Source organism: Sclerotinia sclerotiorum, genomic scaffold, assembly GCF_000146945.2.
Source record: "Sclerotinia sclerotiorum 1980 UF-70 scaffold_1 genomic scaffold, whole genome shotgun sequence".
In the NCBI taxonomy this organism is placed as follows: Eukaryota; Fungi; Ascomycota; class Leotiomycetes; order Helotiales; family Sclerotiniaceae; genus Sclerotinia; species Sclerotinia sclerotiorum.
In genome coordinates, this window is record NW_001820835.1 from 1,969,492 (window position 1) to 1,980,831 (window position 11,340).

General features: G+C 41.3%; 5 protein-coding genes across 5 annotated transcripts; 3 read left to right on the forward strand and 2 right to left on the reverse strand.

Moving 5' to 3' along the window:
• Positions 1-2,054: 2,054 nt before the first annotated feature.
• Positions 2,055-2,468, forward strand: SS1G_00768 (predicted protein; the record flags this gene model as incomplete). Its single annotated transcript, XM_001598629.1, has 2 exons — positions 2,055-2,316; positions 2,359-2,468. 2 exons carry the CDS (start codon positions 2,055-2,057, stop codon positions 2,466-2,468), a joined length of 372 nt encoding a protein of 123 aa, XP_001598679.1.
• Positions 2,469-2,847: 379 nt separating this feature from the next.
• SS1G_00769 (predicted protein) lies at positions 2,848-3,027 on the reverse strand (the record flags this gene model as incomplete). Its single annotated transcript, XM_001598630.1, has 1 exon — positions 2,848-3,027. The coding sequence occupies one exon, from the start codon at positions 3,025-3,027 to the stop codon at positions 2,848-2,850; it is 180 nt and encodes a 59-aa protein (XP_001598680.1).
• A 396-nt stretch (positions 3,028-3,423) lies between these two features.
• SS1G_00770 (predicted protein) lies at positions 3,424-3,753 on the forward strand (the record flags this gene model as incomplete). Its single annotated transcript, XM_001598631.1, has 1 exon — positions 3,424-3,753. One exon carries the CDS (start codon positions 3,424-3,426, stop codon positions 3,751-3,753), a length of 330 nt encoding a protein of 109 aa, XP_001598681.1.
• Positions 3,754-6,463: 2,710 nt separating this feature from the next.
• On the forward strand, positions 6,464-6,784 carry SS1G_00771 (hypothetical protein; the record flags this gene model as incomplete). Its single annotated transcript, XM_001598632.1, has 1 exon — positions 6,464-6,784. One exon carries the CDS (start codon positions 6,464-6,466, stop codon positions 6,782-6,784), a length of 321 nt encoding a protein of 106 aa, XP_001598682.1.
• A 1,402-nt stretch (positions 6,785-8,186) lies between these two features.
• Positions 8,187-10,370, reverse strand: SS1G_00772 (hypothetical protein; the record flags this gene model as incomplete). Its single annotated transcript, XM_001598633.1, has 5 exons — positions 8,187-8,330; positions 8,475-8,552; positions 8,718-8,776; positions 8,835-9,815; positions 9,905-10,370. The coding sequence occupies 5 exons, from the start codon at positions 10,368-10,370 to the stop codon at positions 8,187-8,189; spliced, it is 1,728 nt and encodes a 575-aa protein (XP_001598683.1).
• Between the last annotated feature and the right edge of the window lie 970 nt (positions 10,371-11,340).

Sequence of the window (11,340 nt, forward strand, 5' to 3'; positions counted from 1 at the left end):
CGTTGCTGGAATATGAATATGGGAAGTTTTGTTGCATATCTGAATATCAAATATGCTTTTGGGATTGATTTGGATCTCTCGTTCAGTACTGACTCCAAAGCCCCAAAACGAAATAGATATTGCAACAAAATGTTTGATGAAATTGTATTGTATATCCAGACATTGTTGTGAGTTTTGAGTCAGCACCGATTCTACAGTCCGAAAACCGAAATAGATATGCAACAAAACTCTCCTAAACTACTTGATGATAAGAAAGAAGTTTTATTGCACATCTGAAAATTAGAGGTCATTTTTGGGGATTTTCGTTCGGTACCGATTTCAAGGCCCCAAGTGAGAAACAGATGTGCAACAAAAACTTTTGATTCGAAGTCCGGTTCATTATATTTCATGGAACCCAACTCTCGCAGCTTAGTGCAAATGGAACCCAAGCTATATTATTGGTCGAAGCAAATGCATCCAGAATTGTGCATTGTAATCAATGTACAACTGGAAAAGAGCACAGTTAGTTGTGATCATTTAGGTTTTTATAATGGTGCGTATAATGGTTCAGGTCTACTCTATAAATAGAGCAAAAAGGATCTTGAAGAGTCGATTTTCTTTCCCCGCAATCTCGTTTTGCTTTCGTAATTGCACCACAAGTTCATCACCAACCACTGTCATAGTCCTCGCAGTTTCGTTGCATTCAAAGAGTAGTCAAGCAGCTAATTTGAGAAAGTAGCACCTGAGTCATGGAAACAAACATGATATTTCTTAAATTCCAAATCCGGGCGTTACGATGGAATTGTGGTGACTATCAGATGCGAGGATACTCACAAGTTATGCCGTGTACCTACGATTTCAGTGGATAATATACTTCTGTTGGGATAGTATACGAGTCACTTTGATACCGACTTTGTCCAATCTCTACCAAAATCAGTTAGAATTATATGCAGTCCGCAGCTCGGTTGTGATTGGATGGATATCGGTATCTCTAGCAGTCATGGTAAACTCAAAGTCTATGTTAATGTTAGGATTCTATGTAACGTATCTTTGAATCACAAGTATTCTGTTCCAACGCCACGACAAACATTGGAAATGCTACAGCTAATGCTACAATACATCTTGCTTGCTATTTACGCCGCTTATCCGTTCGACACGGGCCGTGGCAGGATATGCGGGGTTGGGGTATGATTTTCATGGGAAAGTTCTTGGGATCCTGGTATTGGTAATATTGGCAGCGCAGTCGACAAACGTGCCGCACTCTCAGCTCGAAGGACTTTACACAAGCGGAGAACAGTACCATCGTAATCAATACCTCTCGAGGGCCTATTATTAAGAGTAAGCGGCTCTTGATTCATGGAAATTATGCAGTTGTGATTTCAAAATATTTGAGACTGAGCTTCAAATACAACCATTCCAAGCTGATTAAAAAAAACGTCGTCTCGACTTTGCACATGGGCACTAGTACTTTTTAAAGAACTGTAATCACATACTTTAAGATGCCAATGTCTAGCTGATCAAAAATTGGGACAAAGCAGAAGTCTTTGCTATGTCTAAAACTCGCAATGCACTTCAGCATTGGACGTTACTCACCTGAATTTGCGGACAGCGAGCTGAACCAACAACAGTTCCCGCTGTTTCCGAGATCGGTAAGCACATCAAGGTGGTTTGCGGAAGATTCTCATCTTGGAAAAGCTTGAGCATCGGCAAGGCAGTTATTTTAGTGGTTTATTCGTATTTGTTGCAAGGCAAAACAATGTAGTCGAATGAAAGAACTATAGTGCATGATACAAGGTGTTGCGCAGTATGTAAGACAACAATCGATCAGGCTGAATTGGTGCATATGCGAGAAATTTCCATTTTCAATGACAAATGGTACTACCCTATGGTAGTATTGAGATCCGCTCAACCCCGACCCCAGAATCGTAGAAAAATCGTCGATACAACTTCATACATAAATAAACGATTCCTCTCGCCCATAACTGTCCGTTTTCTCGGACATCATAACTATTTCGATTAGAGTGATCAGAAACCGCATTTACACAAATCAATCATCAAAATAGCAGAACGGCAAAATGGCTCGCCTAACACCATCATTGATCCTCTTCATGATCGCCTCTCTCGCAATTGCTTCTCCCCTAAACCCCATGATGGAACTCATTCCCCGAACCGATGCATCGCAAGACGACTCACCGTCCACCACCATCGTCGCTAAAAATATCGACGGTTGCAATGTCCAAGGCATGGCAGAAGCAGGACTTACCTCAAAAATCTTTGGCACATATACCCTTGACGATCTTGTAACTTGTCAAACAGTCTGTGGAAGAGTTACACCTTGTATATCATATTCGTATGATGTGAATACTAAGGTCTGCACAGCGTATAACCAGTGGATGGATAATTTGGTTTTGAGTGATACTAGTAGTGGGATTTTCTTTTCGGATAAATATCCAAGCGATGGGACGAATTTTTGTTATCAATATGCCTGAGCAGTGAGGGCAGATGGCTTGAGTGGAGGATTTGGTTCCGTGGTGCTTGAAGTAGACTTTTTTCGTTTGCATGCTGGAGAAAAGGCTCGGTTGACTCAGCAAGAATTATGGTTGGTTAAAGATATCAATTACTCTCCAAAGTCTCCAATACTTCTAGTTCGGTTAATGGAGGGGATCTAGCTAAGTTCAAGGTATAAATCAAGATATCTAGATGTGAGTTGTCGTCCACTTCCCAACATTTGTGGAAAGCGCGTGATTGAATCACGTGCAGCTCACGTTACGTCCCCCCTCGTTTCCACCAATCACTTATCCACCCAATTGTAAGTAAGGTTGCCTGCAGACAACTCCATAGGCTACGTAAATCTAAAAAGCAAGATCTTTACAAAATTCTGTGGCTGACGACCTCGGGTCGACCTTCCCTATCCACTGCTCCACCTTCATCACGATCTCGTGCAGGATCCAGATTCAATTTGTACCCATTCTTCATGGCAATTACGTCAATCTCACTCCTCCACATTTGATATACCCCACCATCGACGTCTAACAAGCTGCCCTCCATACGGGCCCTGCACAACCGTTGGCTAGACTTTCAACACCCTAGTCATTTTTAATATACGATCTACGTCAGGGTCCAGCGTGGGTCCCATCCTTGATTTTGGAAAAACCTGAAATCTTGAAAATTGCATCAGCGGAAGATCGAGAATATGATGGAAGATGTGGTGTATGTGGTGTAATGTGCATGTGATGAAGGGGCGTTTAGGCGAGGATTCATTTTGTAGAACTTATATATATATATATATCTGGAACTTCTCTTGCTAAGTTTTGATCATACCATACAAACAAACAAACACTATTTACAAAACTACACACTGTGCAAAGAAATTACGCACACTACCCAAAAAACAAATCAAATCAAACACAAAACTCCCAATCCAACCCCCCAACCCTAACAAACATGTCCGGAAATCAAGGTGGGGGACTCCTCGGCGGGCTCGTCGGCGCACTCGATAACACTCTCACAGGCGGGCAACAAGCCAACGGACAAGGAGGACTCCTCGGAGGCGTTAACGGTGCGCTTGGAAAGACGACTGAGGGACTCGGAAACACATTGAATACTACTGTTCGAGGCGTGGGTGATGTAGCTGGTGGTGCTACTAACACTGTTGGGAACGTGGCTGGAGGTGCGACGGGCGCCTTGGGTGGTGCGTTGGGTGGTGGCTCAGGAGGAAGTGGTGGTGGGAGCGGGGAACAGTTGAATGCTTGGGGCGAGCCGATTAAGAAGTAAAGGGTTGGGCTGATGCTATGATGGGAGTGTTGGGTATATATGTATATGATGTTATGAATTTGGATTGTATTGAATGATGGGATGGGATGGGTTTAGATTGGTATATTATTTGTTCAGAATGTAAACTTGAGTGCAGGATTTTGGCTTTCAATACAATTATGATTATGAGCTATCTTTGAAAGGCTTTTGATGTTTATGTTGTGATTACTTACTATCATTTCAGTCACAGCAATGTATTATTATCAGAACTCAGCACTTGTTTTGCATTCAAGATCTTCTCGTAAGCTCGTGGTGATAATATGTCATGATTTCTAACGCACCTGAACGAAGGTAGTTCTAGAATTGATCACCTACACTTGCGCTCCAATACCTCATCTACTCTATGAACTCAAAATTGGGAGACTACATTCTCTCAGCTGAGAAGTCTCCATGATAGTATCGAGAGCAGTCACTGCAGACAGCAGTTGGGCCTCTAATAAAGTTTTCAAGTTATTAGAATCGAGAGTATAGATTCCATAAGATTATCTTATCCTCAAATTTGAAATTTGCCTTGTGCTCTACATAGAAAAGTGAGTATTATTTCTATCTGGGCACTCTTTTTTGAGCTTGGAAATATTATTGAGAGATCAGTGGAAGGTTGTCGATGGCATTAGCTGAATTGGGGATAGATATTTCTTTAATAGTCATTCCGTTCGTTGATAGGTAACCTTGAGACAATTCATCATAGTGATCATATGGAATACTCAAATTTGGTATCAAGTTAATATTAATACTACTATTACTACTCATCAACCCGGTAGATGAGTAATTATAGGTAAGATGTCTATCTTGTAAAGTCAATTCTCCTTTCAAGCTAATAATGCTAACAAATAATCGTATGTATAATACGGACTGACAGCTCCTGAATCAGCTAGGCCAGTATAAAGAATAAGGAAGCAGAGGGGTACAGGGCCGGAATAGGGTAGTGTAGTAATGTATCAACATAGTCTGGATGAATTTATTACCCTTTAGCTTTTTTTCTTCAATAAGCCAATCAAGTTTCTTTTTGCTATGACATCATTCACAAGTGTAATTTTGTCGATGAATCTATTGTCCGGAGAGTTTTAATTTTGACTTTGAACGGAATTCTGAGGATTGCAGTTTCGCTTTGAGCCTATCTCCTTAGTGTTCTAATGAAATCTCATCATTAATATGACTTCATTTGCAGCTTTAAGATTTCGATATCATGTCGGTTACTTTCCTTCTATGATTAACGGGTGATTCTTGTAAGAGCTATCAAAAGTCGTTTAAAGATTGTGGGTGTACAGAGAATTTGTCGAGGTTCATTCAAACTAGAATAGATTTGGTATGTAAGTGAGTTAATTTATTAGATTTTTTTTTTATATGTGAGTTATATTCGAGGCGTATGATCTGTTTAGCTTACTGAAGTAGCTTTTCCATAGCTTGTTCATGCGATAAGATAAGATAAGATAAGATCAGTTGCTCTAGATCTAACCTTGCGCTAAGGTTAGTAATCTTACTAAGCCATTGATAAGATAAGATTTGCCCTGGTGTGGAATAATCTTCAACCTTCACAACTATCTCAACCCGCGCCCGCCTCAACCACTTTCAGCTCTACGTCTTGCAATCCACGTTTCAAGCTGAAGTTGCAAGATGATGGTGCCGAACATCCCAAGGACAAAAATTCATCTAAACCTAAAGTAATACAGGTTCAAGCAGGGTCCCGAACATGACGGGTTTTGTGTCATCAGTTGATGGTGAAAATGGTGATTTCAGGTGTCATCAAGCCCGACGGGAGTTGCAGATTTAAGACAAGTCTTGATAATTAAGGTTTCTGGTATATTAGTTGATACTGAAAATGAAGATTCTCAAGGTTCATCAAATTGGCGGGTGTTGCAAGTTCAGGCGTAGTTTCAATCATGGCAGATTCTTCCTCGGTAGTTGCCGGTGAAAAGGGAGAGTATCCAGCCGCGAGTATCGACCAGCCTCCGAGCCTGCGGAGATTGCAACTTGAGGCAATAAATCACACATTGGGATGAAGCATTCATCTCGTGTCTTATCAATACATCATGATCGATTTTGGGTTGGAAAACTGGAGTGGAAAAATTGTGTAGAAATTCACAATCAAACAAGCAATTCATATTGGATAGATATTTTGTTACTAGTAAGTATAACGTGGTTTATCATCGGGTCGCCAATATCACCGGGTCGCCACTTTTTTCACCATTCAACCACTTCAATTTCAATTCGCGATATCTCAATGAATTATCATGGAAACACAATCAAAAGAAGCCCGAATCATCTTAGCTATTGAAGCTATTCGAAAGTCTAAAAATTTGACAATTACGAAAGCTGCGAAAGTCTATTCAGTACCTAGATCTACACTACGCGATAGAATCAACGGTCGAAATAACCAAATGGAAACTCGAGCAAATGGGCATAAAATAACTGAATTAGAAGAGAAAGTGCTTCTTCAGTATATAATTGATATGGATGATAGAGGGTTTGCACCTAAATTGAGTGGTGTGGAAGATATGGCGAATTATATTCTTCAGTCGCGAGGGGCAAAGAAGGTTGGAAAGCTTTGGGCTCATCGATTCGTAAAGCATCATACGGATTAAAGACGCGTTTTAATTGCGTTTATGACTTTCAAAGGGCTCTCTGCGAAGATCCTAAGCTTATTGAAAGGTGGTTTCAAGTGGTATTGAATATGCGAGCGAAATATGGTATTCAGGATTGCGATTTCTACAACTTCGATGAAACAGGCTTCATGATGGGGATTATAGTTGCCTGTATGGTTGTAACTAGTGCTGAACGAAATGGCAGAAGCAAGGCAATACAACCAGGCAATCGAGAATGGGCTACAGCAATTATATGTGGTAATGGAGAGGGTGAAACTATACCTCCATTTCTGATAGTTCAAGGACAAGTCCACCTTTCGAATTGGTATACCGAAACCGATCTTCCTACAGATTGGGCTATTAAACCTACTTCCAATGGATGGATGAATAATGAGACAGGGTTAGAATGATTAAAGTATTTCGATAAATATACTATTCATCGAAGAAAGGGCAAATATTGAATGTTAGTGCTGGATGGACACGAAAGTTATGAATCAATACTTTTTCAATCATATTGCAAAGCAAATAATATAATATGCATAAAGCTACTAGCGTATTCTAATTATTTAACTCAATCATTCGATGTTGGATGTTTTAGTGTCCTGAAACGCTCGTATGGTAATCAAATTGATGGATTTATCAAGGCACATATCAACCATATCTCTAAGTGTTGGTACGAGAAGGATACGGAAGACGTAGCACCCACGGATTACGTAGGTCCTGTATGTCTAATTGTATTCTGTCTAAAGAGCTAGCTACATATTGAAAGTAGTAAGTCTTATATAGACTTACTAAAAGAGCTAGTCTCTTTCGCGTTCGCTTAGTTCTTTATTACAGTAGTAATTGAATTGAAGTCATTCACTTCGTTCACACACTAAGGTTGAATTCTTTATAGCTTTCAAAGCTGTATATCAACAATCAATTACATCTCAGAATATAAAAGCTAGGTTTCGAGGAACTGGATTAATACCATTTAATCCTGAAGCTGTACTCTCAAAGTTAGATATTCGAATTTATACACCTACTCCCCCCTTTCTCAATATAGATCCTTGGATCTCTCAAACACCTCACAATCCAACTGAAGCTCTTTCTCAATCAACTTTAGTAAAATCTCGAATAAGTCGTCATCAATCAAGCTCTCCTATACCTATATTCGAAACTGTACTAGCTCTAGCTAAAGGTACAGAGAGATTAGCACATGAGAATACACTTTTAAGTGCAGAAAATCGTACACTTCGGAAGGCAAACGAGGCATTAAGCAAAAGTCGACGCGCAAAAAAGATTCAATTACGTCAAGGAGGAGTGCTTACTGGACAAGAGGCTCTTGATATATTATCTCAACAAGAGGTTGATATTCAGATTCAACGCGACGAGCATCAAAAGAGAGGGAATTCTAATGGGGAAGCATCTTCTAGTCGATACTGTAGTATATGTGGGAGAACTGGTCACAATTCAAGAACTTGTCAAAATAGTATAATAGACCCTAGATTATTAGATTCTTAATAGTTTCAATCAATTGATTGAGTAGTTGTTGAATAATACAAAATTGAAGTGGTTGAATGGTGAAAAAAGTGGCGACCCGGTGATATTGGCGACCCGATGATAAACCACGTTAATATTTCCTTTTTAGTATATTTATATGGTAAAGATAAGCAGAAGTTTGCAATGTTTTTAAAGGGTTTGAATTACTAAACCTTTCAATAACTTTCGATTTCTAGATAATCCCCAATATCTGAAAGACTTTCAATGTTCGAGTACTAATCGATTTATAGATAATTACAATTGTTGTATTAGAAACCTTTTAACGGCGTGCTATAGCGGAATATCAAGAAATGGAAACGCAGTATGCTTCCTCAAGCCAAAGGTTTGTGCAATCACTCCCAAGCGCAGGATTCCAAGCATAAAATTCAGCCCAGGTAATATCATATATTGATTCAATTGAAGCGCAAGTATCACCTGTATTCCCATTCCTCTGGTTAGCAAGCGAATTAAGGTTGCGGAAAACTCGGGTGTTGACTTGCCTGCGACAGTGACATAGTACTCAGTACAGGAACTGATGATACCAGTTTGTGTTGGTCCAGGAGCGGTCACTGTAGTTACCGTTGACCCATATACTCCGACGCAGTATGCTTCCTCAAGCCAAAGGTTTGTGCAATCACTTCCAATCGCCGGATTCCACTACGAGACCAGAGTTAGCTTGCCTGTTCTAAATGATTTAGGAGGAAATAAGGGTGTTTCTAGAGCAATTGAGATTGTTTTAAGAGGAAGTAAACTCCTCGAAACAATGTCTCAACTCATGAATTGACCAAATTTAGAAATATTGTTCCAGGAGATTTGACCTACAGCGTAGAATTGAGCAAGTGTGATATCGTATGCTGTTTCAATAGAAGAGCATGAATCGCCTATTTTTCTCATGAATTAGCAAGCGGACAAATGATGGAACTGCAAAGTCTGAGTTACCGTCGACAGTGACATAATAATTGTTACACGCGCTGGTAATGCCAGTTTGTGTTGGTCCGGGAGCGGTGACAATCGATGTACTTGATGGCGCTGTACTGGTAGTTGAACTGCTACTACTTGAAGCAGTCGCGGTCCAATCCCAGCCTGTCAATGGATCAACACAATAGGCATTTCCTAACACCAGGTCATTATCACAGGTCGTCTTATTCAACGATGTATTGGCTTCGGTGAACAGGTTGATAGCAATCTCGTATGACAGACAGATCTGAGCACACGTGAGATTGCTGCTACCATCGTTGGCGTACCACTCGCCGCAGTCCGTAGTGGAGTTCAAGGCCACGGTTGAGCCTGCAGGCGCGGAAACTGCCACGTCAGATGTTGCTGTGGTGTTCATTGCTTGGCCCGTATATGTTCCTCCTGGTGTCGATACACATAGCGTTGAGCCCCAATATGGATCTGTCGAGTGCAAATTGCTGCAATTCCAATTGATATGCGAGTTGTAGGAGATTACATTTGCCGTGAGAAGTCCGGCGTTCACGGCAATACTGGTGCAGGTGTCGTTTTCTTGGACCGTGTAGAGATCAGTGCAGGTCAAAGGTAGGCAGAGCGTCGCTCCCACCGTGACGGAAGAGCAATTGTTAATATCAGAGTTGATGTAGTACATAGTTGCCGCCGATACACCTTTGGCCAGAGCGATCGAGTCACAAGTATCACCTTCCACGGTTGTATAAGTGATCCCAGACACACAGTTTGTCGTCGTTGATATAACTCCGGTTACATTGAACGCGCTAGCTGTAGCGTTGAAGTCGGCCACGGTCAGGTTGCATGCATCAGCGACATATTGATATGTAGTTACCCAGTTATCATTATAAACATCTGTGTAGGCATCTGCCTGCATCATTTCCAGCATGTGAACGTTGCAATACGAACACAAGTCTGATATTGGGATATCAGACAAGTCTGTTACATTGGAGAAGGCCGCTACGACGTCTGCAAGAGAGAATTAGAAAGTTTTGATACATGAAAAGGGAGAGGGATTAGCGCCACTTTCGCAGCAGTCTTTTCCTCACCATTACAGTTCTCCCCGGTGGTAGGATCAGTGAAGCAGGACTGGTTCCAGTTGCTCCAGAACTCATCGACAATTCCCAGAAAGGGAAGACCTTCAAGCAGACCCTCTGTGTCACCACAAGCAGCTAGCACACTGTCGTGCAATTTCGCAATCGAACTTTCACAACCTGCATCGCAGAACAAGGCCTCTTCCGTAGAGTTGTCAAAACTGTCAACATAACCATCCGTTAATAGCGACGAAGTATCGTCGTCGCAATAAACTGTTTGGTACAGCGCGGCCTCGCAAGTTGACGTCAGGTTCAAGCTTGACAAGGACCCACTGGAGAAAATGGAGAAACCAGTGAATGCCGCAGCAGCATCAGTATCTCGTTCATGTCGCTGGGAGGTAGGATGAGGAACGAAATGGCTGTTGGCAAAATGAGAGATTGCCAAAAGAGCGGCGATGAGTCTGTGACTACCGATGGCCATAATTTTGAGTTGTACGAGTGCCAGCGGCCTTGAAGGAGCAGAGAAGAGCACACCACACTTATAACGAGATGGCAACAAGAGATCAGAGCCATACTTCACGGAAACCAAGGATACATGAACATTTTTCGGGGATATACCTCCAAGAGACGCAGTCAGTTTTTGCAACAGCTAGCGGCTGACCCCGCTTATCGTTTGAGTCAGAATAAATGATTGCTGAGCGGAGAATGCCTCTTCTGGTGATAGTAGATGTCAAAACAATCAACAGCTTCCTGGCACGGGAATCGTAAGGATCTGACTTGGAGGATTTCCTCGGAAATTAATTTATTACGGGGACATTGGCCAATTTCAGGATCACCAATCAACGTGGGTCATTGCCCAATGCACCCCGTTCAGGTGAAAATGAGGCTATTCGCAACTGAGCTAGTTCATTCACAACATTTTCCGTAACCCCATCATACTAATTCAGCAATAATTAAGATTTTAAGGGTCTACAAGGATCCAACCTTATCGTAGTCTCCACTCTTATTTTCAGCCTTATCGTCGCTCCTACCTCTATTTTCAACCTCATTGTCGCTCGCTCCTCTATTTTCAATCTATAAAGATTCAGTTTTACTAATCGAATAATAATTAAATTCTCATACAAAGGAACAAGTGATGATGAGATTGAAAACAAAAGTGGAAGCGACGTTAGCTGAGATATTATTGCCCAATCCCCACATTGGCTAATGCCCCTGAAAAAATTGAAGCGCATACTGCCATGTACCGTCGGAAGGATCACAGCAAAAAGAAAGAAAAAACCTGCTGCTTAATCGTACATTGTATTCACCCAATACGGCTACAACACTAGAACAGTCGTGGTGAAAGTAGCGATATCCAAATGACGATTGTAACATACAAATTTCATCACATCTGTTCATCACAAATGTGATGAACTGTTCCTGGTTTCAGCTTATAATATAAGGTGAAAGCT